We start from the raw sequence: 26,906 nt of genomic DNA, 5'->3' as shown, positions 1-26,906 counted from the left end.
TATTTAAGATTTAAGCAAATCTTAAAAACATGACTATTATTTCAACAAATTAGCAGCGTCTCCAAGAAGCACTCAAAGATCACAACTAGCGAGCAGGCTTTATTTGTACTGAAACAGTACATTGGAAGATTAAATAGAACATTGACATTTACTGCAAACAAAAGATGCCTGCAGTGTAAACATGGCCATGGCGTACACATCTTTTGGAAAGGTTTGATTTCCTGCACAAGACTGTTTAAAGCTTGGCATCAATATTTTTAGGGAAAATATACATATTGCTCCAGGCATAAAATAAACTGTACAAAGCATGTTCTCACATGCCTCAACTCATGTAAGAAAGCAGAGTAAAAAAAATAATAATTCTCAAACTATACAACAGTGCAATTATATACAGAAAAAGGCAGCTATCAGGAAACAGCCACAAAGCAAACTGTTTATTCACACAGCACAGCAAGCTGATTGATTTTTGCACAAGTAAAATATAGTTCAAGTGCAAGTAAGATACTCATCTGCAAGGCAACATGCTTTATTGAGCAGTAAACCGTCAGTGGTGGCTTAGAGGGCAGATGTCCACGTTGTCTGCAGGGAGCGCTCTGGCATGCTGGGACCTCCAGTCTCCGAGGAAGAGCTCCTCTGCTTGGCTCTGCAGAGTCTGCTGGCCTTTTCCAACCTCTGATCCCGTCTGGTTTACCACCAAGCCCACACCAGCAGTCTGCGTGAAGTAGTTCTCGGACCAGTTGGACGTCCCTGTGGACACGACATGTTTATCAGACTGCATGATAGTCACACAAATTGGCAAGATTAACATCTAAGATCTAGGTGAGATGTACACTCTTACCACCACATGGGTCTCATCCAGGAAAATAATCAGCTAAATCTTAAATAGCTAGATGCTGAGGTGTGTCTAACAGTGGTCAAGACTTTCCTCACGGTGGGGAGGAATTTCCTCTTACTGTGAAATGGTATAATCAATAATCTAGCCAGTGTGATTTATATTGTAAGTGATTATGAATACAATTGAATCTTATTTTGCAGTGGAGCAAGAATATAATAATATAATATAATCACCTTTATTTGGCCAAGTATGTTACACACAAGGAAATTGTTTCCGGTACAGAACCGAGGCAGCCATCTGCGGCACCAACTCACACCAATGGCTCTAACCATCGGGGGCAACTTGGGGGTTCAGTGTCTTGCCCAAAGTGGCACTTTGACATTTGGACTGCAGGCACCTTGATTCGAACCTCCAACCCTCCGGTTGGGAGACGACTGCTCTACCCACTGAACTAATTTAAATTAACTGTATAAAAATGTGACTTCTGAAAACAAACTGACTTGCTCTGGAAAGAGCTGTAACATTCTCCGTACACTTTTCCTCACTTTTTTATATAATAAAATCAGATTTAAAGGATAACAAAATTAAATGAGGGCGATTTTTTTTTCCTTCTCTGAAGAAAAGGGATAATGCTCCATCCATCCATTATCTATACTGCTTATTCCTGAATAGGGCCACAGGGGGCTGGAGCCTTTCCCAGCTGGGCCAGAGGCGTGGTACACCCTGGACAGGTTGTCAGTCTGTCACAGGGCTGATATGTAGACAAACACCTACACTCACACTCCTATGGGCAATTTAGAGTCGCCAGGCAACCTAAGCTGCATGTCTTTGGGAGGAAGCTGGAGTACTCGGAGAGAACCCACGCAGGGACAGGGAGAACATGCAAATACCGCACAGAAAGGCCCTGGGTTGGCCGGGGCTCAAACCAGGAACCTTCTTGCTGTGAGGCAATGGCACTAACCATGGGACTAACCACAGCGCCATTGTGCTGCCCCAATGGATAATGTTTTAGAAATTAAATATATGTTTGGTATGAAAAATAATTTGCAAAATAACTAGTACCTAAAACTGTAGCAGAGTAAAAGTATAATATTTGCCCAGAACTCTAGTGGAACAGAAGTATAAAGTGGCATAAAATGGAAACACTTCACTGAAGTCAAAATACTTCAACACTTAAGTATAGTTCTTTAGTTGTATTCCATCTCAGTCTGTAACAGTTGATACTCATGTTTGAGGGTACCTATGTAGACCACTCTGTCTGTAACCATGTACTTGGCGTGATTGACTCGTGCAAAGGGGATCTTCATCTGCTCTGCCGTTGAAGGCACTGTAAAGATTTTCTGCACAGAGACAAAAAAACAACAGAAGTTCGGTGACAGATCACAGTTCTGTGAGTCCTCTTTAGCCATGAAGGACAGGAAGTCTTCCAACTCACCACGTCAATGGCACATCTCAGCGGAGGCCTGTTGAGCACCAGCAGTGACTGCAGGAAGGTGAACATGGAGGCAGGCGAGTGCTCCCAGCAGCTAACCATCAGTCTGACCTGCACCCCTTTGGTGCAAGCTGCGGCACGCAGAGCCGAGTCGATGGCGGGCCAGAACCTGAGTGTGACACCACAATGCAGACTGAGCTCAGCAGGCAAAGCTTTTCGGAAGGCAGATCAGTACTGTCAATACTGTGCCTGTGGTGCTTGTGGGCAGAAAAAGAAAAGACTATGTGCTCTAATGAAAAGGAAGCAGATACAGAGGACACATTTTCTGTATTTATATTTTACAGTCTACAGCGTAGTCTACATGTCAGAGAGAGTCTCAAAACAGTACGCTTTGGACGTGGCCAGGCACATCTCAGCTGGACTTCATGCTGACTGGCTCGCTGCCAGTTTAACAAGTTTCTAGCATTTCATTTAAGAAGCCTCCAGTCAGAGGTAAACCTCATTTTTTTGAAAAGCTGCTAGGCCATCCCATCACTGTTGTGACTGGTTAACATTGCATCACTTTTTTCAGTAATACAGGGATCTGATCAAGTGACTTAGATAACATCTGTCATCTCATTGCACTACCTTTTTTTTTAACAGTGTTGTAATAAATACTGGTGGATCTTTGTGAGGGGAGTGTACCTCAGTGGTTCAGTGTACTGAGACAGAGGAAGGTAGTCCATGACAGAGATGTAAATGAATTTCTGGGCATCGCTGATGACAGACAAGATGGTGGAAAGGTCGTCAGAGCGGCCACGGGCTGAGATTTGTGGAGGGGCGCTCTGTAGGAAATGCATACAGAAAAAGTAATGAGGGTCATGGGAACAGGCGGGAAGAGGAGTCCTTTACAGCCCTCGTCTTATCAAAAATGTGGCAACTGTCCTCTGGTGGGCCTGCCTAGAAATCCTTAAAATGATAAGATACTAAGTTGATACACTGGGTGAACTTTTCAAAAAGCTGCAACAGAAGACAAGGAGGAAACCACCATTTTATGACATTTGGGAGGAAATTAATGCCTGGAATGGGATGTTTTAAGCCCCTGATATTTTCATTATCAGATATTATAATACATTATGAGACCTGAGGAAAACCTGATCATAAACTTCTTAACTCATCTGAAATCATTACATACAAAGGAAGTGGTGGTAACACCAACCAGTCTTTGAAAACATAAGTGTGGTACTGGACATTGAATGATCCCTATAGAACTGTGACAGACTTACAGAGAGGTAGACTTGAGCAGGTACTCCATTAAACTTCAGGTGTAGGGGATTCTGGGAACTGGACAGGGCAGAGAGCCGAGAAGGCCAGTATGGGGGCAGGGAACCGTTGTTCCCACCGCCGATGCTCCAGTACACACCAAAGATACGATAGGCGTCCTGAGCCAGACAGCTGCAGTCCTCCACTGACAGACCCACCTCCTTCACCTTGGTTTGAAAAAGACCACAGGATGTGTTGACTCTAAGTCGGTCGACCCCCCCCCACTCTGCTGCCTATAGTGCTTCTGTTATTAATCCAGCTTCTCTACCCTGTGCTGTCAAAATACAGCTCATAAATTAGCCTGCCTGCCGCCTAGTGGAGGTTGTGAAGGTTATAAGTGGTTTTTCGAACTACAAGTAGTTATTTCAAACAGCCGACCTTGGAGAAGCTTTCATCTGCTAAGGGCACAGACGCACCAAGCTGACATCACTAGCGGCAACGAAGCATAGCCTCATATCGCCTTCACCTGTACCAAAAAATTGGCATTTGAAGACACAGGACTGCAGATATACAAACTGTAAACAAAGCAGCTCTCGTGCACCACAAACAGCGTACGGCTACTTCTAAGAATATATCTGAAGAAGTTGCAAATGGCACTGGCGCTGTCAGCCCTCGGTCTTTTGGTTATGGAAGAAAAATATGGAGAAACTGCATTAAATGGTAGAAATCATGGTTACTACAGTGACAGGCTCGAGAGGCCTTTTCCAGACCGTTCTCTTTTCGTGCACTGATTCGCTAAGCACCATCAGGCTGAGTTTGGCTGCTTGGGACATCACTTCTACAAATAGTAAAAACAGTAATGTAGCTGTTTGTCCTAATGTGAAAAGTCATAGTGAGTGCACTCAGAAGCTGTGCAGTGAATAATGCAGGTTCAGTTGAAAATGCACAGTGTCCTCTGTGTTTTACCTGACTTAGAGAGCGCCAGTCCATGTTGGCGCTGCCCAAGTAGAAGTGCTTTTGATCCACCACCCACAGCTTAGTGTGGACGATGCCCCCAGTTACAGCATTGAGATCTATCTCTCGGACTTCTGCACCTGGAAAAACACATAATAAGGGATCAATTCAAACGGTCTCAACCTTTCACACACTGAAATCCCAGTTCAGCTTTATCGGGATACAGCAGTCACATTTTGTACTAGGTTTTAAATCCCAGAGAAATGCATCTATTCCTGACGTGTAGGCCAACGGGGTCTATCTGTGAGGATGTGCTTTAAAACTGTCAAACGATGCTGTACCCGTTGCAGCCAGTTCTTCTGTGTCTTGGCTTGAGGTCTGAGGGGCATTGACGGCAATCTGGAGATTCACGCCTTTGGATTCAAGCTGCTTCAGGTGCTCAAAGACCTTTCTTCCCTGCAAAACAAACACAGCAAAAGTTTAAGAAAGGGATTTGGTTCAGTCACCATCGTGCTACATTGCGAGACTGGGGCATGCCACTGAACAAACCTGAGAGTCAGTGGAGTCAGCGAGTTCCAAATCGCTGCCTCGTAGTGTGAAGTAGAAAGCGGCAATGTGGACGGAGCGATTGGCCTTGTCCAGCAGATGCAGCCAGCTGTCTGCGATGCTCGGTCTAGATGAGGGAGAGGACGGGTAGATATCCACAGGGATGCTCTCCACCAGGTGAACTCTGAACAAGGACAGGGGACTCAAGCAGTAGCAACAATTTGCACACCACATTCGACAGTTCAAGTTTCAAATTTGGTTTCTCTTATAGCGGCTTCCTGAAGGCAACAGACACACTACGTCTGGTGTATTCAACTTGAGTCAGCTGTGTGTCAGTAATGTTGATTAACTTCAGTCACAAAGCAGATGTACCTGTGTTTTGAAATATTCAAAGTAATGTCAAACTCAAAAAGTGGATATGGCTGGGAATGTCTGGCATATGGCTTTAAAGATCTGTGGCAATTTATTTATTTTGAATTATGCTTTCAGAACGTTTTATTAGTCTTGATAAGATGTATATCACATATACTTATTTTTGTTACAGCTGACCACTGCAAAGAACAAAACAGGTCAGAAAGACTGACACTTTATTGGCATTCCTTACCGACAATCGGTGCTGCAGGGCTCCTGTGCTAAGCCAAAGCCCTCCAACCAGTGCAGTTCCAGCTGAGCTGTGAGCTGAGCTACAGATGTGGGAAGCCCATAGTGCCAAACATGCTGAGTGAGCCCTCCTAGAAGCAGCAAGGTGGTGGGCAGCAAGCAGCAGAAGACAAAACTGGAGCATCCAGAGCTCTGCTGAATGACAGAAGAGGGACTTTTAATTTTTTGGATAAAATTCTGATCTTAACTTTAACAAAAGTAACAGCTTAGGACTGTGTTGCACACCAAAGCTGCAGGGTGTGGTGAAATTCTGACTTAGGTTAAAGCAGCAAGGAAAGAGTAAACTCAATGTCACCTTAGTTGACTTGGGCGATCTGGCTTTAGTAGTCTTCTCTGGTGCTGCAGGGGAGCTGGGTTCATCCATTCTCTCTGCAACATCTGAGATCTCTGACTTGCTTAAATGGGACTTATGATGATCCTCGACCTGCTCTGAATCATGACCCTCAGACATTTCACCTGCTGAATCCTCTTCACATTCATCATCTGATGACGATCTACTGTCTTTTAATTGAAGTGTGTTTGTTGGCTCCATCTGCCACGGTGGCTCTTCATCCATAATAGCATCTACTTGGGTGCGGGCGATCTCCTCAGACTTTTCAGTATCTCCAGGGGCTGCGAAGGAATGCTTGCTTATAATGTCGACCTCATCCTTTTCTGCTGTGTCTTCCAGGGGCTTCTGTCTGAGAGGTGCCTGATGTGGAAGGGTGCTTACAGGGGTGTCTGGTGTGGAAACAGCTTCTGTTTCTGAGGTTTTGCTCTTGTCTTGCTCTGGTAAATGCTGCTCTGTCCCTTGCTCTGGTCTGAGGGCCGGCCTGGGGCTTGCAGTCATAAGAGACTCAGGCAAACTTCGGCTTTTGGGTGCTGTAATTAGGGTGCTCTGAGGTTTCGTGGTATCATGTTCTATGCTGCTGAACGAAGAGGGGGCTTCAGAGCTGATCCTGGGGACTCGAATTGAAGGAAGGGTGAGCGCCGTTTCTCTGACATCAGCCGGTTTGGACTTCAAAGACTCTGCACTTCCACTACTAGCCTTCTCAAGAGGCTGAGCTACATGGACAGGAGTATCTTTTCTGGGGACAGGCAGCTCCGTGCTCTGGGTGGCACTGGCTGGTCGCTTATGGAAAGTAGGAATCCGGGATAAGGGTTTCCCACCTTTGCGATTCATGTCTTCTTTTTCCTCAAGCTCTTTATTTGCAGCCTTGTCATCAACTCTTAGATGGTCCAGTACAACACTACAATGCTTCAGTTCCTGAGGAAGACAGAAGACAGTTAGAAAAGACACACATCTTTTATGTGGATAAAAATGTCTGTGGCACCTCTCTCAGCAGTGACTCTGAATAGCTGCATGATAATAGTCTTAGATGCATGTAACAACTGAAATACGCTTAAACAATTCTAACCGTTAAATATCACCAGACATTATTCAACTCAATAACCTCTAGTGTTTTGCGCCTTGTCTTGAGACTTGTTAACGCCACCACTATAGCACTGCATATTACCTTGAGAGGCTGCCGTAGCACTGCTGGAACTACAATAGCTGCACCTATTCAGATGAGCTAGAGCCTACCTGGTTACCTCAGCATAGCCTCCTATTTAACACGTGGATACGGATGTCAATATTTGTTTATCAATTTGACACGAGTGTTCCCATGGCTATGGCGTCATTCAACTTTCATTCTAATGCCAGCTGTACATTCATTCAGTTATTAACATTCAATTGCGTTGTTAACTTTCAGAAATACACTGATTCCCATCGCAACCGCATTTCTGTTCCAACACAAGGACCCAGGATGTTTTTTTCCGCTGCTCTTTTCTAGGGGATGCTGAATTATTCTGACCACGAAATGCATTGTAATCTTGTCACCAATGTGTTTGTAGATAACAAAGACTAAGATGGAATTCCATCACCAAGTAGCATTTGGTGCTTGTTTAGTCACTTAACTATAGGCCTTTCTCCCAGAGGACATTTTGACATGTCATAGTAGGAAATGTTATGGCTCACTGGGACACTTGAGTAGAACAGAGTCATCATTAATGTTATTAGTAACGCCTGTACTTTCCTGCGACCTGTCGGTCACAATGTAATATCAGATGTAAAAAGGCCACTTAATCCCAACTGATATAGGATATCGGTACTGTATATCAGCCAGTAGCCTTGTTTTCCGAAACACACAACAAACATTTTTTATACTGATTCCTCAAATTTTATTTATAAGAACTATGCCCATCATATACACTTAACAGGACCTTTTGCAGGTGAAGCAGACGAATTAATGTGATGTAATGCGACTTGAACACTGTCTCTGTCTGATATGTCAGCTTTTATAATAATGAAGCACTTTCTGACATTTTCTCATGAATGTGATTATTTATAGATAAATGAATGATTTATTAACAGACTAATACTGTCAGATTCATCATTAAGAGGACAATGATTTGAGCAGATATGCAAAAAGGATTTCCATTATATGAATATGTAAAAGGATGTGCTGTATGTTTGACCCTGATTTTATGCCTAATATTGTTTTATCAGTTATGACATACAATACTGTGCAAACATCTTAAGCACTTTATATGTTTACATTCTTATCCATCACACAGTACCATCAAGGAACCATCTGATCAGTCCCCAATTCGTTCTGCAGCATGACAATAAAGATCTTCCACAACAAGAAGAACAAGGAGTCCTGCAACAGACGGCATGGCCCCCACAGAGCCCTGGGCCCCATTCTTTTTATGTGGATACCTGAACTATTCAGATTAATTTCTTTGATGTTTTCACATGAATCCATGATGTTTTAGTTCTTCAAAGCTGATTTAAAATTTATCTGGAGCTGTTGTCTGAGCAACACATCTTTAAGATCATCAGGATCACAGCCAAGACGTTATAGAGCGTCCATACATTGTCATTTTCAGACACAAATGGCTTGCTTTCTTAGTGATAGACTGAAATTACTGAAGATAAATACTGATATAATTTTAAAGAACTTTCAAGCTGTTGAAAATAATTTCTGTTGGTATAATTAACACACTTTATAAACTATTATAAAAAATATTATTATAAACATTTATTTTGACAGTACTGGTTGAGCTTTCCCGTTATAAGAACCTGATTAACTCCCATGCTTATTAGATTATGACACTTCCGCGGTAGACTTTCAATATTTCCGGGTGGTGATGATATGCTGCTCCACGCACGGCGCATTATTTCTCCTCTAAACACGGAGCTGCAATAGCCCCTGTGCCACACCCAGGCTTCATAGATTGCTTTGCTTTTTCCGCATATACAAAACAACGTCTAGCGGAAATCGGTGTGTTAGTCTAGGTTTGCAGCAAGGAGAATTAGATCTTACCGGTAGGTCTGCCTCGTCATCCAGCTCGGGCAGCGGCCTCTCATGTATCTCCATCACTTGGCTCAGGGTAGAGTCCGAGTCTGACTTATCCAACTCCTGTCACAAACCACACCGGTTATATTTAAAGTTAATAAGCACTAGTAGCACTAGATATGCATTCGCGTGAGACGTAACGTTATCTGCCGGCTGCATTAATTAAACCTATTGCAAAAGTAACTAAAACAAAAGATAACACAAAAGACAAGCGTGTTACAGTTTTATTGACAGAAACACCGTGGTCGTGAAAACAGACTTACCATTGTGCCGTAATAAGTTCTGGCTGGACGCAGGGGTTCACACTCACGGTGTAATTTTCCTTAACGCTAGCTTTTAATAATACCTAACGTTACACTAACCAGATAAGCAGCACTTACATAAGTTAACATTAAATGTTTGATAGTTTGAGGCAGGCCGGTGCTGGTATAGAGCCTCTTTTAGTATTTTTCTCGGGTTAGCCAGCTACTGTGGCTGCTGTTGACGTTAGCCAGGCAGCTACGTGGCCCGCTCAAGTTTTCAGTAGTGGAGGAAGAGGAGGCGGAAAAGTTGAGTATTAAAAATACCCACCTCGTACGTAACGTGAGTTTTCCTGCGGAGGCGGGTTGATTTTCTTCTTTGTCCTACGGGTGTTGTGTCGGGCATTGCCTGCCTGCGGTGAATGGATTTTCTGGATCGTAGTACCATCGCCATCTCGGACCGCTTTAATAATGCAGCACCGTCCTGACACGAGATTAACGGACGGATCGAGCGCGCAGAACAGTCACGTTTGTCTGCAGATGTAATGACACTCCACTATGGAAACCGAATATTGCGAGATGTGGTAAATAAAATCTGCATTGAACAACTGCTACAGTTATGAAAACACCATTCTGTGTGACCTATAATCAACATGAATAGATAATGTTATTTGAATGTGCCGTCTGTCTCAAAATAAGTAAACAACGAATTGAAGAAACCGCGATTTCCTTCAATCGCTGATTGGTGGTGGTTGGAATCAAATGTTGGCTCCGCCCATCAACTGCCGTACCAAACGAGGAGGAGAAGAAGAAGACGCTAAGCGGAAAGTGTAGTAACCCGTTTGGGAATAGGTCACACAAGTTTAAATTATACTCTGTACAAAATAGGTAAACACCCTACAGGTCTTTGTCCACATTATAGTCAGGTGGAGACTGTAGAGCATGTCTTGTTCATATGCAGTGCTTATAATGAGCAACGTGCTGGAGTGATAGCGTTAATGGAAAAAAAGATTATTAATACATCACTACAGAGTCTTTTGGGCAGCAACTGTAAGACAGCATATACAATTGTTATTACTTATTTGGTAGGTATTTTGGATAGGATTTAGTAGTTTATGCAGTTCTAAGAACCTTTTTTCTAATTCCTTCGGCTCTATTATTGTTCCACACCCCAGTGCCAGCAGGTGGCAGTAATGCGCCTTAAATTGGCTTGCAAACCGCCAATAAACATAGGAAGAAGACGCTAAGGAGAAGAACACAATACGGAAACAAGGAATCATCATCATCATCATCATCGTCAACTTCAACTTCAAACTAAGGTGTGTTGTTATCATTAAATTATAACTAACAACTTTTAGACCTGTTGTTATTTTGAATAAGCAATGCATAAATGAGCGACTGTACGAAATAGTTGATAGTCACGTTAGTTAACTAGGTTAACGTTATTTGAACGACGAGTAGCCCTGAATGCATCACGGTAGGTTGTTTGTGTTTCTAAGACCAAAGCAGTGACATGAGTTTCAAAGGTTACTGAGCTATAGCGTTACAGTACCAGGGGTCCCGAACACCAGTACAGTATAATAATATCAAAGTCTACCGAATAGCGTTATAGTACTGAATTAGAATTTTGAAATATTTACTTTTTGTCGAAAATCTGAATGTGTGTGCTGTTGTACTGAATAGTTATATTAAAGTCATCCACCCCTGTAAGTGGTGTGAACTGTTGTATTGTCAGAATAATGGTCGACTTGGTAATGTGATATCGTAGTCACAGTGTCATTTATGGTAAACAAGTTGTATATCTGTCTCCCAGTGTGTGTTATGAAATACTCAGAGGTAGAAACTAACTACATTTACTCAAGTACTGTACTTAAGTAAAATTTTGAGGTATCTGTACTTTACTCAGGTATTTTAATTTTCTGCTACTTCAAACTTTGACTTCACTACATTTGGAGGCAAAAACTGAACTTTTTATTCTGTTATTACATTTATTGGAAAACTTTAGCTAATAGTTACTTTCAGAATCAGATTAACTATACAAAATACAGTATAATAATAAGAGTTTATTGATCCCTAGGGGAAAATTAACAAACCACCCAGCAGTAATTCAAATGATGAGTACATAAGGTAGTTTAATTAGCTCCACCTTTACCACCTGTACCAGAGTACTTGTACACTGTGGCATTGCCGTTTTTACTTGAGTAAACAATCACAGTATTTCTTCCACCACTGGAAATACCCAAGAATTCACCAGGAAATAAAATCATTCCACTTTCATGTCGAAGAAAAACTTCAAATCCAATAGTGGAAAAAGAGTACATTTTGTTTTCCACTTGAAACAACACACAGTTCTTTAATTTTGTCAGTTGGCTAATCACTAACAAGACTAATAACAGCAGCTCAGTTTTAATTTTTAATTATTCTAATTACTTTTTTCATAAGAAGACATGTTGGTTTACAACAATCACATGTAGCACAAGCGGCATGAGAGTCTGCAAATTCAGCTGAAACGAATAGAAATGTCATTGCTAAATCAGTAAATTAAATACCCAAACAAAAGAAGGTATATTAGCTCATTGTCATTCATTGATCATTTGAGCTTATTAAAGTTTCCACAGTATCATTCTTTCCTCTTTGCAGCCCAACCTGTGTTTACCTCTGTGACTGTGTTTCATGTTTTCAGGTCTCCCATGTAAAGCCCCCTCAGGCTGACAGGAGCAGCTCTGTGATGATGGACAGTTAGTCATACCGCAATGGAAACTCCAGTCGCAGCTTCCACTCCTTCCAACTCCTCCACTCCTCCTCCCCTAGCTCCCCTCCGTCCGGCTGTGGCCCCGTCGGTGCAGCTTGGCTTCACCATCCTCTACACCGCTCTGTACGCTGGACTCTTCCTGGTGGTGTACGTCCAGCTCTGGCTTCTCTTCCTTTACAGACACAAAAGATGGAGCTATCAGAGTGTATTTCTGTTCCTCTGCCTGCTCTGGGCTGCCCTGCGCACCACCCTGTTCTCCTTTTACTTCTGCGATGCCCTGCAAGCCAACCACCTACCTGTTGCACTCTACTGGCTGCTCTACTGCTTCCCTGTGTGTCTGCAGTTCTTCACGCTCAGCCTTATTAACCTGTATTTTACTCAGGTAAGACTACTGTATTTCTTAAATATACAATACATCTGTTGTCATGTTGATGGGACATATTGATTGAATGATTGTAAAAAGACTTGGTCTGTCATGACTGTAATGATAAAAGGACTTCATGTCAGTTACTTGAGTATCAAGGTGTTTACATAATCTTTGAGCAGGGGAATTCCTTTCGAACTGTTAAATTAAACCTTGTGACTTTAGACTGAAAACAAATGGCACATGTAGCATTTCTTTTGCTTTCAGTTTCATTCCCAGGGTCTAATGTTCCTGTGTACTATGTTGCTTACTTATCTCTTGCACCACAGGTGTTACTCAAAGTGAGGGAGACTTACAGCTCAGAAGGGGACAGAAGACTGTAAGTTGCACTCTGCTGTAAACATGTAGAACAGGACCCTGCTTGTGTGGAGAATAATACTGAATCAGGCTTTTGTTCTGAGCCCTGACTCTCACCAAGAAACACCTGTGAGTTCATTTGTCACTCTGGCTTCCATGTCCTTCCCAGGTGGCTGTGCCGGTGTGTATATGGTGCACTGAGTGCCTTCTTCCTCACTATCAACATCATGTGCGCGGCTCTTGGGGACCGGGGCCGCAGTGGGTCAGGGAAGTGGACCTGGAATCTGGTCCTGGTTCGAGTGCTATGCAATGACATACTGTTCATCTTTGATGCAGTGTTACTGGCTGCTTCATTGTTGCTCCTGACCCGCTATTCGCACTCCACTAGCCCCTACCTGATCAGCAAGGTGCGTTGAGCTTCAGTCCCTGGTCTGTTGGAATATGAAAATGCAGTAATAAGCATAAGTTAAAGAAGCAGCCCTCTGATTTTTATGCAACAAAATTTGTTTACTTCTCATGTCTACTATGGCTCTGGAGGAGCTTTGTCAAATCTGAGAAAATGACCTAGATGACATCGCTATGACATCATCAGGGTTATCTTAACTTGTACTTGGAGACTATACATTTATAACAGAACTGCCTTAGGGAAACTCAAAGTGTGTTTATCAGACAGGGATGATCTAATGCGAGATAGTGCAGGGTTAATTCATGGAAGCTGTAGGATCAACCCTTTTGCTTATACTAGGGCCTAAAATTCCTATTAGTGCATAGAAAGGTCGCGAACCCACAACCTTCTCGCTGTGAGGCAACAGCGCTAACTACCATGCCACCATGTTACCCACATCTGTTTTGACCAGTCTTTTATAAATATGAGTCTTGTGAGCCCCCAACTTTAGAGTGCCTTTAAACATAACCCACTTCTTACCCTCCTGTGATATTCTGATGGTGCTCCAGACTAACTGTGCCTCTCCTACCTGACCAGGGGACCACAGTGTGCCGCACAGCAGCACTGGCAACAGCAGTGATCTTGTTGTTTGCCAGCCGAGCCTGTTACAACCTTACAGTCCTCTTTCTGTCCCAGAGCCACCAGGTGGAGTCGTTCAACTTCGATTGGTACAACGTGTCCGACCAGGTAATCATCTATGGTTCAGGTTCACACACACTTTGATTAGCCAGTGTAAATCAGTGTTCAGCCCAGGTCAGGCAGTAATGCTTGTCTGTATTTTCATATCTCAGAACAGCCACTAAAAAAAGAACCAGTACACCACTAGATAACAAGGGGTGTGTTTGTTTTTAGGCTGACCTGCGTAATGAACTGGGTGATAGGGGCTACCTGGTCTTTGGTGCCATCCTCTTCATATGGGAGCTGCTTCCAACCAGCCTGCTCATCCTCATTTTCAGGGTTCGTCGGCCTACTCAGGAGGTAGTTGGTGCATCTAATAGAAAATGTAATGTACATGTCAACTAAACAAAGATATTTAAAAATGAAAGATGACAGAGGACACTGTCTTTTTTTTAAATTTGATTTTCACAGACCAGCAGCAGCCGGGTCCTACCTCGTCCATATTTCTTTGACGACCCTCAAGTCAACGATGAGGACGCACCTGTTCCATGGATACGCAGTTCTCATCCTCAGTCAAGGTACTGCCAGTACAAACACATCAGACTCGCAGGTAGAGCTGAAATGATCAACTATGTTTGATTAACTGGCTTCTAAAAATGCCAAACATTCATAGTTCCAGCTTCTGCAGTGTAATCAATTAAGTAATGATTTGGTCATTATATCATAGAACTGAAGCCGGCATGTTTGAATCACGTTTTGTCTGATCAAAAGTCAAAAAGCCAATGGTTTTCAGTTTACTATGGTAGAAAACCACATTACAAACAATGGATCCTGTGACTTTTTGCTTTAGGAAAGGGTATCAGAACTGTTGCAGATTATTACTCTTCTGTTACGTAACTGATCAGTTGTTTCAGCTCTAATTTTGATGTATTTGGAAAATGAATATGTTTAGTTATGTGGGACAAAGCAAGATATTTGAAGATCTCACCCAAAGATCAATTTTCTGACATTTTAAAGAATGATTGAGTAATCAATTAAATGAGAAAATAAATAAAATTGCCCTGCAGGAGAAGCCATGCAGGTTTTGAAATACGAGTCATAATTTTCAGGCCTTAATAAGTAATGGGCAAATTAATAAAGGTATGGACATTCAATCTCAGACACTAGAAGTGTTTATTGGTGTACCACTTTCTAGTAATCAGAATCAGAAATCTGCTTTATTGGCCAGGTGTGTCGGACACATGAGGAATTTGACTCTGGTACATCGGTTCTCAATGTGCATGTACATATCCCCATGCATGGGGCAAGTAAACAGTAAACCAGCATAAGGCTGTGTAGTATAACAAAATAAGCAACTGAAATTGACCTTACCAGATTCCTCAAACGCAGCAGGCACAGCTGTAATCTTTTGCTCTTCTTCCTCTTGCTATTTCAGCTGGTATGGAGCAGAGAGCGCTCCTCTCCTGTTTGCCAGCAACCCTCTAGACCAGAACCTCCAGCACCACTCATTCTACTCCACTCCCCGGAACTGATCCTGACTCCTGACCATGATCAGGGTTTTGGTATTTTTCATCACAAGAATAAAATACACACAGCTACCAGCCAGTTGGACCTCCCTGTGTGAGCAGCTTTTGCACAGAATTCTCAGGAAATCATCACCAGAGAGTGACTATGCACCTTGTAGTTTCTGAACAGAGAATATAATTAAACTTTTTTAGCTCAAATGGAACAAAAATGTTGGGAATCGCTCCTTATTAAGATCAATCTGAGACGAGGTCAGCTAGTGTTTACAATTCCCAAAAATGGCACATTTATCTTTGTTAACATTCCTTAATAAAGAATACATGTAATGTAGCGTAGTTCCTACTGTAAGTGGCAGCATTGGTACCAGGCAGTGACGAGAGTAATTTGCAGTGTTTTGATATTCAAACTAAGTATTCTCTTACATTGTTATCCATGTATAGGAAACAGGCTGAAAATACAAATGACCAGTTGTTTGCTTTGGCATTTTTTGTTTCGTTTCTTTAACTTCAGTAGTCTCTTGACACCTTTATAAATAATTACAACTCCAATCTAGATCTAGATCCATACTTTGCTGCAGATGCTTTTGTGTTTTCATTTGCATTCTCTTTAAGGTCAGCTGTATTGTGTTTGTTTATATGTGGCATTTGTTGATTTTGGTTCTTATTCTCTTACTGCATTACTATATTTTCATAGAAGTTTAATTTATTTTTTTAACTACAGTTCTAACTTTAATTGCAGCTAATAATCAAATGTTTTTCTTATTTATGGCTTTATTGGAAAGAGGCTTAGTGTGTCACTCACCTGTGGCTTCCCCTTTGCCACATGGCTGACATGCACTATGTAAACGACTAATAAAAACTGAAGGAATCTATTCAGACTGTTGCCAAGCAGAAAATCTCTCTTGGACATGTGCAGCATCAACATCAGTGGGGGAGGCGACAGTGCGGTGGGTAGAGCAGTCGTCTCCCTCCCAGAAGGTTTGAATCTCTGTGCTTGCCGTCCACATGTCAAAGTGTCCTTGGGCAAAACACTGAATCCCCCCCATTGTCCCCGTTGGTTAGAGCCATGAGTTGAGTTGGCACTGCAGATGGCTGCCTCGGTTCTGTACCGGAAACAAATTCCTTGTGTGTAACATACTTGGCCAATAAAGGTGATTATCCTTATCCTATTATCCTTTACATGTTTTAGCCCATTTACCACAAAACATACAGTATATACCAACAAGGCATGTGTGTTAGCTCTTTAAATGTTCCTCCCATCTCCCATTCAGCCAGTTTCCATTAATATCTGATTTTCTTTTTCCTCTCACTGCATCATTGGTTAGGCTTTATGCTATGACTGTGATTTCCATATTATTTCTTTGGAAGCTTCTGGGAAACAATGTAATTTGGTTCTAATCTGGTGAACACAGCTCAGTCAAACAAACTGAAAACTGTGTTGACAGTAATAGATTAATACTGAATGTGTATAAGTATCAACACACATCTATCCAGGAATGAAAAATGTTTGTTGTGAAATCAATTATAGTTAATATAACATGGGAAAAACTCTTTAATATGAACCTTTACCTGGTTGGAACCAGGGTTGATCGAGGCAATTAAATTCATCTGAGAACTTGGAGGACTTGTTCATGTTGGTTTAACAAGAGGGATCAGATACAATATTGACAAACTCTCAAAGCCAAAGCTCCAGGACGGCTACTAAATGGACCTTGTGATGAGTTTGTCCTGTTTGATTAATACACTCATCTCAACAGAACAAGATTTTATACTCTACAATTTAGCCTGTTTTCATTTGTTGACACTTTGAAACAGGTGTTGTATTTCTAAGGTGTAAGAGTTAACTGCTCCCTCATACATATTAACTGGGTGATCAAAAGAAAGTAAAAACAGAGAGAATGCCACAAAGCACAGCTTATAATTTTCAGTACAGTGGTATTGACCAACTGGGAGTGTTTGTGTTTTGGATCTGAGCTTTCACCAACAGGTGTAGTTGCACCATTTCAGTCAAACACTTTATTCTGCATTATGTACAGATCATCCTATTAAAACTCTTTATACAGTATGTACATATTCAAATAAATCATTATGTTACAGCATCTACACTAGCAGCAGGTGGAGAAACCAGGCAACAGAAGAGTGATGTGTGTTAAAGGACACAAAGCTAAAGAAGTCGATTAGTTTCCCTTAATTTGAATCCGCTGGTTCAGACTCTGACCTGGCTGCTGGGTAACATGTTGATGTGGTGAATGGAACCATCTTCATACTGCAGAAAGTGGAATCAGAAAAAAAAAAAAAAACAAAAACATCACTGACAGTAAAAGTAGCACAAGTCCAAGCACAGTCGCTTTACATCTCTGACGACAAATCTGAGCTTGAAATGAGAATTCAGCTTCCATCTGATTAAACTCAGAAACACCTGCAGTGCTCTTACTGCAGTATTGAGTCTGTGTGGGAAAAGGTGATGAAAAAAACATGTCATGCTATTGCTTTCTAACAGATACAATCCAGATAAGCAGATCACTGTATCTCCCCGCAGCCTGAGTCCAACTCCACTCAGTTAGGAACCTGAGCTGTTGGAAGGCGAGAGGCAATGAAGAACAAAAGTGACCATATGTCACTAGAGTATCCCTGTCCAGAGTTCCTGCTGGCCCAGAGTGATACATCTGAGTCAGGATACATGGATCAGTTGTCTGGAGGGGGTGATGATGACGCTGATGATGTTGCCGTTTCCAGCTTGCGGAGGCGGCGGCGCCTCAGTTCAGCAGCATTCGGCTCTCCGTCATCGTCCTCCAACACACCTTCATTCATCTTTTCTTTTCTTTCTGTGTCTGAGGCAGAAGTAGTGGAGTCCGCTGGCTGAGAGGAGACTGTGGCTGCGCTCACTTGATCACCTGCAAACAGAAAAAAACAGGAAGTCAGAGTCCGGGGTTCTTGATTTAATTGCCTTGGTTGGCTTCATAGTGTCCACCCTAGGTGAGCCGTCAGCTTCCTTACAGCTGGATGAGTCCCTCTCCTGGTTGGGACTCTCTGTGCTACTGCCAGGAGCCACTGATGATGCAGTGTGGTTTGTGCCACTGGCTTCTCCAGCGCTGCCCTGAGTCCGAGGAGGACTGTGGAGGAAACAGCAGCAGAAGCAGAATGAAGCATTCATCTGAAAATGGCATTTTCTGGAGAAACTCAGTGGTTACGAATTCATTTGCTGTGTATGCTTAAGACTGAATCATACAGATAATGTGGCCGTCTGCATTTTATTACTTGAGTTTTCACAGAAAGTAAATATTAAGTTCAACAACAGCTTGACACATTCAATTAACTTTTAGAAGAGGCAACACATTTATGAGATAAGTAATCCAAAAAATACAGAACTAGCTGAATTATTCAGACTTTTATTTGACACAAGAAAGACTGTGAGGTTTAGTTACGCGAGTGTGGCGATGGTGCTAAGGTAGTGGTGAATGTTGAGCATGGCAGCATCGAGCAAGGTGTGGATGTTTTGGAGACACTGGAGCCTGGCCTCAAGGCCCCGCCGGCCATCGGCCTCCAGGTCCCTGAGCTCCTCCTCAGACAGCCGGGACAGAGAGGGAGGAGGAGGCGGCATCGACGACACTGGACAAGAGAAGATAAAATGAACTTGACCATAACACCACCGACATGCTGACTAAGACCGAGACTCAACATTACAAACTGTTTCAAGTGACCTCAAGAGTTAAGTCATTTTTCCACAAATGATTGAATGGCACTCTTGACAGCTGAACAGAAATGATCCACTGTGAGAGATCAAGTGTTGCACATCTAGTGGGAGATACCAGTGACTGTCACACAGTGTGACCAGTCATGTTCAGCGCTTCGTCAAACAAAGTCTGACAGAACAAGTAAGGCAACATTATTATGACTCATCCACGAGCGGCTAAGTCTGCACATTTTTTAATATTTCTATTTTTGCAGCAAAGTGACATAACAACCATCTCGTTAGAGCGAGAAAGGTGGACGAGGTTAACTGAGTGATCACTGCATTTTATCATCACTTGTAGAGAGTGTCAATAAGTGACAGGGAAATTCAGCTTCAGAGTGCATGCCAATCACAAGCACTTGGTAACAATGCAGAGCTTATGAAAAAAAGATCAGTGCTTACCAAAGGGAGGAGGTGGTGGCATGGCCAGCCATGGTGCAGTGGGGAAGGGAGGAGGTGGGAAGGGGAAGCCTGGGATCGCTGGTCCTGGAGCAGCAGCTGCTGTAGTGCCATTGGCAGTAGACGTGGTGGGTTGGCTAGTACCTGATAAAAACACACAACACTGATGACCTGGGACAATACTAAGCCCTCACACAGTAATTACAAAAATGGTTTGAGATGCAAAATAGCATGTCAATAAATCTGCATTAACACTAGAGTCCCACAGTGCTGTAGTCCTGATTTGTGGTGTTCAACCTGAAGTCAAAACAGGATGCTGCCATTACATCCTTAACCTGAGTCAAGGGAATGACAGTCACACGAACACCCACACTGAGCTGCTGATGCTGTCACAACCATTCTAAGTCAGTGGATGGAAGCTTAGGACAGCCGTTCTATTTTGCATTCATAGAATCGTAATGATCTTTGTTGGTAAGAACTGATGAGATAGTATGGTCTCCTTACCAGCTGTCTGTGTGGCCTCTGTGCTGCTTTGTGGAGCATCTGCAGCAGCAGGAGCTGCAGCTGCTGCGGCAGCTGGTGGAGGCACTGCAGGGAAAGGACCCCAGAAGGGGAAGATGCCAGGGGGAAAGGCTGGTAGCACTGGAGAGGAACCAGAAGACACACTGATCGTTAAAATGGTCCACATATGTATTGACACTTTCTACACAGAAAACCTAAATGTCCCCACAGTACTATTCTCAGGTCCTGAAATGTTGTTCTGCTCTGGCACCCACATGACAGACGTTCTGTGCCACTAGTAACATGGGTGTGGATAGGCTTCACACAGTGCTGACAGCAGCAGGAACATGGAGGCTGTATTCATTTGTACCGGTTTTGACTCACCATTAGCAGGTGGGGCTGGGGCAGCGTTGGCAGGGGCTGCAGGTGCAGGGGGTGGGACCTGGGCTGGAGCTGGAGTCTGATTGTTATTAGATGCTCGGAGGACATCCATGCGACATGTAGGACAGGTCTGCTGTCTCTGGAACCAGGACCGCAGGCAGCTGTGTGGAGAAAAATAAGGTAACACAACAGAGAGCAAACCTTTACACACACTGCAATACCAAAGGCTTTTGTTTTAAGTCATAATTAATTTGCAACGCAGGCTTGTTTCCTGTTCAAAAACAGTAAGTGTGTTTAACATGAGTTACTGTACATGCTGACCACACTGTCAAACTGTAGACCACAGGACATACCTGGAGTGGAAAATGTGATTACAAGGTAGTTTCTTGGCTCCAGTGACCATTTCCTCCCGGCAGATGATGCAGACGTTGTCAGAAGCCTGCAGGTCTTCAGGAGTAGCGTCAGGATAGCTGAGGGAAAATTTATTATGCATTACATGTATTGTCTTCTTGCAAATATCCTTAACTAAAGATAACATTATTCCTACTGTGAAGGTTCAGCTTACAGACAAGAAAAATATGCACACCTAAAATGCTGTATACTGATGCATAGTCAGAAAAATGATATGGGTTTAAAAATAAAAAACTGTTGATTTGTGTCTTTGGTAAAGATCAAATCACATTTTATGACCAATTTATGCAGAAAACCAGGAAATTACACCTGTGCCATTACTTTTTCTTACAACTGCAAGTTAATACGGAACACACACTGAGAAATAACGATGACCTATATTACATGACTCACAGCGTATTCATGTTGCGGATGGCCCTGCGAGACATTATAGCATCTGTTACAGCTTTCTTGAACTGCCTGGAGGGGAGACCAAACAATGCAAAACTTAAAATGTCAAAAATATTACGTGATTTAAAATGATATTCCATGTTTTCCAAAAGCGTATTCAGTACTAAAATCTAGCTTCTGGCCATCCCACAAGCACAGAATCACAGAGGTGCTCACCTCATGGCCAGGTACATGGGCCGGATGGCAAACAACGGGAAGGTGTGGACCTTTATCATGATGGTCATAAACGCAATGTACAAGAGCACTTTGATGAAACCTGAAATTTAAACAGTGTTTTAATATGGCTGCAACCATTTGGTCTTTTACTGCAAAGCAAAACAGTATAGAGAATAAAGTAAATTCCAGCATCACAGTATTGAACAGAACCTGTGAAGAGCTCAGTGTAGAGCATATACACCGCCTTATTGTCCCAGGGATTCTCACTCTGCAGGTCAATAGTATGCAGAACATATTTGATGAAGGTTGTCAGCACCATGGTCAGCAGGATGGCATACTGAGGAGCACACAGAGAGGAAACCTTATTTAAAAGAGACTTTCACCTCTCTATACTCACCGGCCACTTTATTAGGGACACCTAATGGCTCACAATTCAGTGCAACCCATCTTAACATCTGTGTTTATGAAGCTCAAAATTTTGTTTTTGGTGAAATTGTCATAAATGTATACATTCAATTATATGCTTATCATTGAGGTCATAGTTAAAGGTGGTGTTGTACTGGACTACATTATATTTAGAGGTGTCTCTATAGTTTTGTCCTCCCCAGCTAACACCTCATTATTTTTAAACCTGAAAGTCACCTTGACTTTTCAAAATGTATACATTTGCATGAATTTGATTAATTACAAACAATAATCAATATATGAAATTGATTTGTTCAATGAAAGTACATTATTGGATGTGTGGTCACAGTCCACTTGCAAAGTCTGGGGGCCATGGACCACTGGTTGAAAACCCCTGATCTAGGGGACCCTGACAATGATACTCAACGAGAAAGACAATTTAATTTGTTCATTGTTCAATCAGTTTACCATTCCTGTGACATAGATCAACCGAGTAACTAAATGTGAGCTTCAGCAAAGGTGGAGGGGAACTCTCAACAAAAACGAGAGATAAAAGAAAAGAAAGGATTAAATTTGAGTTAAATATTTACTCAAATTTAATTGGTCTATGTGGACAAACCTCAAATCCAAAAACAAGCTGGACTGAGGCTCCTCTGGTAATGATGCTGTGACAGGCATGGTTGACAAATAGGAAGTCCAGGACAGCCAGCAGTCCCATGAGAGCTGCAGGAAATAAAGCACATAAAAAACCACTTCTAAGTGAGGATGCACTACCTGCATTACATGCAGAGGCTCCATAGAAATGCAGAAAAAGTACATGATTCTGCACAAAATATTTATCTGTCCTAATTTAAATTCACGGAGCTGTACGTCATAAAGGACCTCTTAGACTGGTTGGTGTTTGCGGCTGAAGAATGGATTTTACAGCAACATTTAGAAAATCGTTTGTTCATGTCATTGTGACGTTCTGCTATGGAGCCCTGTTAAACAGCGCTGCACCTGGCCTCCTGTGCAACCAAATGATTTGCATCCAGTTTCATTTAGCTAAAAAACTTGTTTCAAAAGTATAATAAATGGAAATGAAAGAGAGAAGTAAAGATTAAACGTAAAAAATGCCAGTACAGAAGGGCTGAAGGAATCATATCAGAAGGGCCAGACACCATGTACTTACATAATACTCTCATGTGAAAAACCCAGGATATGTTTGGACTCCGTTCCATCTGGCAAAGAAAAAGTTGTAAAAGCACAGAATTAAACATTATATACATGTCAGCAGCCAAGGAAAATGTTTCACTTACTCAAACAGTCTTACTTGATACCTCTGATTCACAGCACAGTAACGGCTCTTTATACTACAACTAACTGAATTATCAGCTACAAAATGTGAAACAATGGTTATTCAGCTCTCATACGCAGTTTTAGCCACAAGTCATCTGTCTCATGTTTCCTTTCTACCTTCCAACAATGTATTGTGTACAGCAGATTAATGTTTAAGATGAAGTTGATTCTCTGTTATCACTCACAAAGTCCACCCTGTCCTCAGCCAGCCAGTGGAAGCACTTAAGGAAGAGCAGGAGGGTGAAGAGGGCGACAAAGCGAGGGGAGAAATCATCCCTGAACACAGTGAATGCCAGGCACGTCTCGGTCACCGCGTACCAGGAGCGCTCGATGAGGTGCTGATGGAAGAGAGGGATGACAGTCACTGCACATAAAATAACAGACTGACTGACTTCACTGTTGTCATTTACAACAGAGGCCAAGTATTAAATACTAAAGTGAATGTGTGTGAGGTCAGTAATAAACATAAGCAAAACTCTACCTCCAACTCTGCAGCCCTTAGCTGCCCAAAAAAGACCTTCCTCATGAACTTTCCCAGCAGAAACACCAGAACAAAGGCCTGGATGTACAATACCTGGTTCCAGAAACAGAACAGAAATGAAAAGATGATTTGTCACAATGTCACTGATACTGCCGCTGAAGAAACATGATCTAATTTAAAGATATTAATATGGGTAAAAACATTCAAATAATAATGGATGCACTGCTCTTACCGCCATGCTGGGGCTGCTCTTGGTGAGGTAGACCACAGTTGGGTAGAACTGGTGTTTGAGGAAGTAGGCGTGTGCCACCACAGCCCCAGTCAGCGTCAGACTGGTGGCAGTCACCAAGGCTGTTCGCACCATTTTGGACTCAGCTACAGATACAGTGGAAAAGAAAACAGATGAAGGGATTAAAAAAAAAAGAAGACAGCTGTTGGATGAGAATGCTGACTGATACAGCGCAGCAACGTGCAAATAAATGGCAGCTCTTTCCAGGAAAGAAATTATTTGGCGACTTATCTTCACTATGTTCAAGTTTACATTTATATGGTCACAAAGGTTTGAAAATCTGTCAGTCATCATGCAATAACAGCTTTGCAAACACTGTGGTCATTAATAAACAGCTTTTTGAAAAACAATTCCACAGCATCATGTGCATGCTCTTTCTCAATTAATAAATGGTATCCTACACCCCATCAAGTGTAACCCTTTTGGAGGTTAAAACATATTTCTGGGGTTTACAGAGTATTAGAATGCACCCACACTGATCTGTGTCTGTTCTGCTGTTTGCATAGTGTCTGCTTGCTATAATAGGGCTGAAAAAGCCCTTCTCTCCTTCAGATCTTGTCAGAAAGTGCAGAGAGGTGACACACACAAAATACGTTAGGGTTTTCATGTGTTTAGAATCCAACCGCAGTCAGCTAAAGGTTCTTATATTTTCCATTTATGTCACTACTTTCTGAAAAGTAGGTTATAAAATAACTAAGTGAAAGGCATTCAAACTATCAAGGTCAGTTTTGACACATTATTTGGGCCATTTCCATAAAATCTGTTATATACAAGTATCAGATATTCCCTTACATAAATACAAATGATCAGTACTTCATTTTGAAGCCAAGAATTTCTGTACCAACAACTGGTTATTTTGTGATCTTAAACTATATAAATGAAATGGTTCAGATAGATTGATAGATAGATGATAATGCATCAAGGGGAGGACAACAGATATCTTCATATCTTTGTTAATCAGAAAATGTTTCAAGCACTACTAGCTGAATCTTGATAAATGTGCATCTCACCAGTATAAGTTGGTATTTTCAAGAATGACACTGTTTGGCCCCTGGCCAATGCATTGCTTCCAAGTATGTTAGTATCACATATACTGCAAATTTAACTAAACATGTGGAAACCTCACTAATACAAAGCAGTATTTTTCAAGACAAATGACAGGCCCCAGTGGGAGCAATGCAATTCAGAACAAGGTGATGTGTTCGGTGCTAAATGGGAAGTACCTGAAGAACCTGTCTTTCAAACCACATACTGAAAGCCTTGCCACTAAGCCCAAGTTTTTCTTTGGGAACAAATTCTGTTTCTTTTTCCACTTGATTTTGAAAACTTTACCCTTTTTTGATTGCAGCAATTTGCTTTTTACAAATGCACCAGACAAATACCTAAAGAAGCTGGATACTGTATACAGTTGTGTGTGCTTCTGTTAAATGGCCATCTCTGTATGTCCGCCGACGTTCGCAGTGGTTGATTTTTATATATAAAGCTCTCCTTGGGCTGGCTTCCTCTTATTTATGTACATACATATGTAAATACCTAAATCAAAATGGCCTACTCTCACCCAGTATTTTACAAATGTTGGTCCCCAGAGTCACAACAGTTAGGCAAAAAAAAGTTTTTAAATACACTGCTCCTTCTTCCTGAAATAATGTACAGAAAAACCTGAAACTATCAGAATTGAGTGTTCCAGGGTAATTTAAGTCAATTTTAAAAAAAATGCAAAAACAGACTTTTGGCCAAAGTGGCTGTTAATCTCTTTTAAAGTTGTACTTGCTTATGCATCTAACTTTAATTACATAACAACTGGATGTTGTGTTTATAGCATCAGTTATACTTATTTGTATTGTTTGTGTCTACTACCATTACAGTGCCTTTGCTGCGCTCTTTGCCAGGTTACTCTTGAAAAAGAAATGCTAATCCTAATGAGCCTTCAGCTAATAAAATAAAGGACAGTGACCCACCACAGAACATAAAAAAGACTACCTCTGCTGTTTTGCACAAACCCAGTACATTCCCCCTGTGCTGTTTAGTTTTATCCGAATCACTTTGATTTAGTTTTCTTATTCTTTTTTTACTCTACTATTTTGGTTTCCTAAATGGTATGGCATTCAATACTAGGTGAGAGAGAGAAACGGTATTTCGATTTTCTGTATGTCTTGCACATATAGTGAATTGACAATAAAAATCTTTGATCTTGACAGATAAGTGGTTTTTGTGGGAATTTGCATCTTTATTTTGGTCTTGACTTTTAAAGTAGTATAGTACAAGAAGTGCAAGGATGTCTTCAAACATTTTACATTAACCACACTGTTCAATTATTAAAATGTACTGCGAGATGCTAAGCAGTAAAGTTGTCTAGCTGTATACACTTCCACTACTGCAGCTATCGCCTCACTCTCTTATGCTATATTTCTAATAATGAAAGTGATATAATAAATTTGCCACTCTTATGCCCGTGCATAATAAAGTAAACACCAAAATAATTTTTCTTGGTGAAGATGTAGTTCTTTTAGCTAACTTAGTAGGCTAACACCAAAGCTAATATGGTAAAAATTAAGTATAATAAATCCGACAAACCTTGTGACAGCTTTCCTATGAAGAAAGAAACTTTAGTTAGCAAATGTTACATAGCTATATAGCTCTGAAAACTGCCTTAATAACTATTTGCTGTATTAGTAAGGTTATTATTTTACTTCAGAGGGCAACTAGCTAACTATAAATTTTTTTTGATTAGTTAGCTAGTGTTAGCTAATGTTAGCTAGCTAGCTGGTAACATACAACTGTCAGTACTCTGCGGTACTTACCGACTCGTTGTCTGCGGAAGAATTGCTCCTTGGTTAATATAACGGATGATTCCTTGCCTGCTAGAATGTTACTGTTCTTAACTACTCCATTTCTTCGTTTAAACAGCAGCCTCTCTGTAACGTATATTATCCTTACCCCCACTCCTCAGGCTACGTGTTTATCTTTGGCTTGCTCCTAGGAGCCACCTCACATCCGGCTGTTAAGGTAATA

The 26,906-nt window shown here is 41.7% G+C and overlaps 3 protein-coding genes across 8 annotated transcripts; 1 reads left to right on the top strand and 2 right to left on the bottom strand.

Annotated features, from left to right (window-relative positions):
- Nucleotides 1-79: 79 nt before the first annotated feature.
- Nucleotides 80-9,942, bottom strand: pld7 (phospholipase D family, member 7). Of its 3 annotated transcripts, none has more exons than XM_020595388.1 (12): nucleotides 9,623-9,942; nucleotides 9,020-9,115; nucleotides 5,965-6,915; nucleotides 5,614-5,801; nucleotides 5,013-5,193; nucleotides 4,805-4,919; nucleotides 4,476-4,603; nucleotides 3,533-3,736; nucleotides 2,952-3,091; nucleotides 2,271-2,436; nucleotides 2,076-2,175; nucleotides 80-747 (listed from the first exon to the last, which is right to left on the bottom strand). In XM_020595388.1, exons 1-12 carry the CDS (start codon nucleotides 9,743-9,745, stop codon nucleotides 545-547), a joined length of 2,595 nt encoding a protein of 864 aa, XP_020451044.1. In that variant the 5' UTR covers nucleotides 9,746-9,942; the 3' UTR covers nucleotides 80-544. The 3 variants fall into 3 exon arrangements, with proteins under 3 accessions (XP_020451044.1, XP_020451043.1, XP_020451045.1); XM_020595387.1 differs by having other exon boundaries at nucleotides 5,614-5,804; nucleotides 9,623-9,940; XM_020595389.1 differs by lacking the exon at nucleotides 9,623-9,942 and adding an exon at nucleotides 9,316-9,600 and having other exon boundaries at nucleotides 5,614-5,804.
- On the top strand, nucleotides 8,823-17,643 carry gpr137 (G protein-coupled receptor 137). Of its 3 annotated transcripts, none has more exons than XM_020595393.1 (9): nucleotides 8,823-9,021; nucleotides 10,467-10,610; nucleotides 11,975-12,425; nucleotides 12,737-12,786; nucleotides 12,934-13,171; nucleotides 13,747-13,896; nucleotides 14,062-14,187; nucleotides 14,299-14,405; nucleotides 15,263-17,643. In XM_020595393.1, the coding sequence occupies exons 3-9, from the start codon at nucleotides 12,045-12,047 to the stop codon at nucleotides 15,357-15,359; spliced, it is 1,149 nt and encodes a 382-aa protein (XP_020451049.1). In that variant the 5' UTR covers nucleotides 8,823-9,021; nucleotides 10,467-10,610; nucleotides 11,975-12,044; the 3' UTR covers nucleotides 15,360-17,643. The 3 variants fall into 3 exon arrangements, with proteins under 3 accessions (XP_020451049.1, XP_020451050.1, XP_020451048.1); XM_020595394.1 differs by lacking the exon at nucleotides 8,823-9,021 and adding an exon at nucleotides 10,089-10,179; XM_020595392.1 differs by lacking the exon at nucleotides 8,823-9,021 and adding an exon at nucleotides 10,274-10,376.
- On the bottom strand, nucleotides 17,306-26,906 carry syvn1 (synovial apoptosis inhibitor 1, synoviolin). Of its 2 annotated transcripts, XM_020595391.1 has the most exons (17): nucleotides 26,696-26,906; nucleotides 26,469-26,483; nucleotides 23,838-23,980; nucleotides 23,606-23,698; nucleotides 23,310-23,462; nucleotides 22,958-23,006; nucleotides 22,406-22,509; nucleotides 21,592-21,718; nucleotides 21,382-21,481; nucleotides 21,169-21,234; nucleotides 20,718-20,834; nucleotides 20,368-20,525; nucleotides 19,987-20,124; nucleotides 19,486-19,626; nucleotides 18,776-18,959; nucleotides 18,348-18,463; nucleotides 17,306-18,244 (listed from the first exon to the last, which is right to left on the bottom strand). In XM_020595391.1, the coding sequence occupies exons 3-17, from the start codon at nucleotides 23,967-23,969 to the stop codon at nucleotides 18,036-18,038; spliced, it is 1,887 nt and encodes a 628-aa protein (XP_020451047.1). In that variant the 5' UTR covers nucleotides 23,970-23,980; nucleotides 26,469-26,483; nucleotides 26,696-26,906; the 3' UTR covers nucleotides 17,306-18,035. The 2 variants fall into 2 exon arrangements, with proteins under 2 accessions (XP_020451047.1, XP_020451046.1); XM_020595390.1 differs by lacking the exon at nucleotides 26,469-26,483 and having other exon boundaries at nucleotides 17,307-18,244.

Source organism: Monopterus albus, unplaced genomic scaffold (assembly GCF_001952655.1).
Source record: "Monopterus albus unplaced genomic scaffold, M_albus_1.0 scaffold27.1, whole genome shotgun sequence".
Lineage (NCBI taxonomy): Eukaryota > Metazoa > Chordata > Actinopteri > Synbranchiformes > Synbranchidae > Monopterus > Monopterus albus.
This window is presented reverse-complemented; position numbering and strand designations above follow the sequence as displayed.

Excerpts from the sequence above, each read along its gene's own strand:
- pld7 (XM_020595387.1), bottom strand. The coding sequence starts at position 9,745 with ATGGCGATGGTACTACGATCCAGAAAATCCATTCACCGCAGGCAGGCA. Across the intron at positions 3,092-3,532 it reads CTGCTCAAGTCTACCTCTCT|AGCGCCCCTCCACAAATCTC; the intron begins GTAAGTCTGTCA and ends CATTTCCTACAG. Across the intron at positions 2,176-2,270 it reads TGAGATGTGCCATTGACGTG|AAAATCTTTACAGTGCCTTC; the intron begins GTGAGTTGGAAG and ends GTCTCTGTGCAG.
- gpr137 (XM_020595393.1), top strand. The coding sequence starts at position 12,045 with ATGGAAACTCCAGTCGCAGCTTCCACTCCTTCCAACTCCTCCACTCCT. Across the intron at positions 13,172-13,746 it reads GCCCCTACCTGATCAGCAAG|GGGACCACAGTGTGCCGCAC; the intron begins GTGCGTTGAGCT and ends CTACCTGACCAG. Across the intron at positions 13,897-14,061 it reads GGTACAACGTGTCCGACCAG|GCTGACCTGCGTAATGAACT; the intron begins GTAATCATCTAT and ends GTTTGTTTTTAG.
- syvn1 (XM_020595391.1), bottom strand. The coding sequence starts at position 23,969 with ATGGTGCGAACAGCCTTGGTGACTGCCACCAGTCTGACGCTGACTGGG. Across the intron at positions 20,835-21,168 it reads ATCCGCAACATGAATACGCT|CTATCCTGACGCTACTCCTG; the intron begins GTGAGTCATGTA and ends ATTTTCCCTCAG. Across the intron at positions 18,464-18,775 it reads AGCACCATCGCCACACTCGC|TCCTCCTCGGACTCAGGGCA; the intron begins GTAACTAAACCT and ends TTTCCTCCACAG.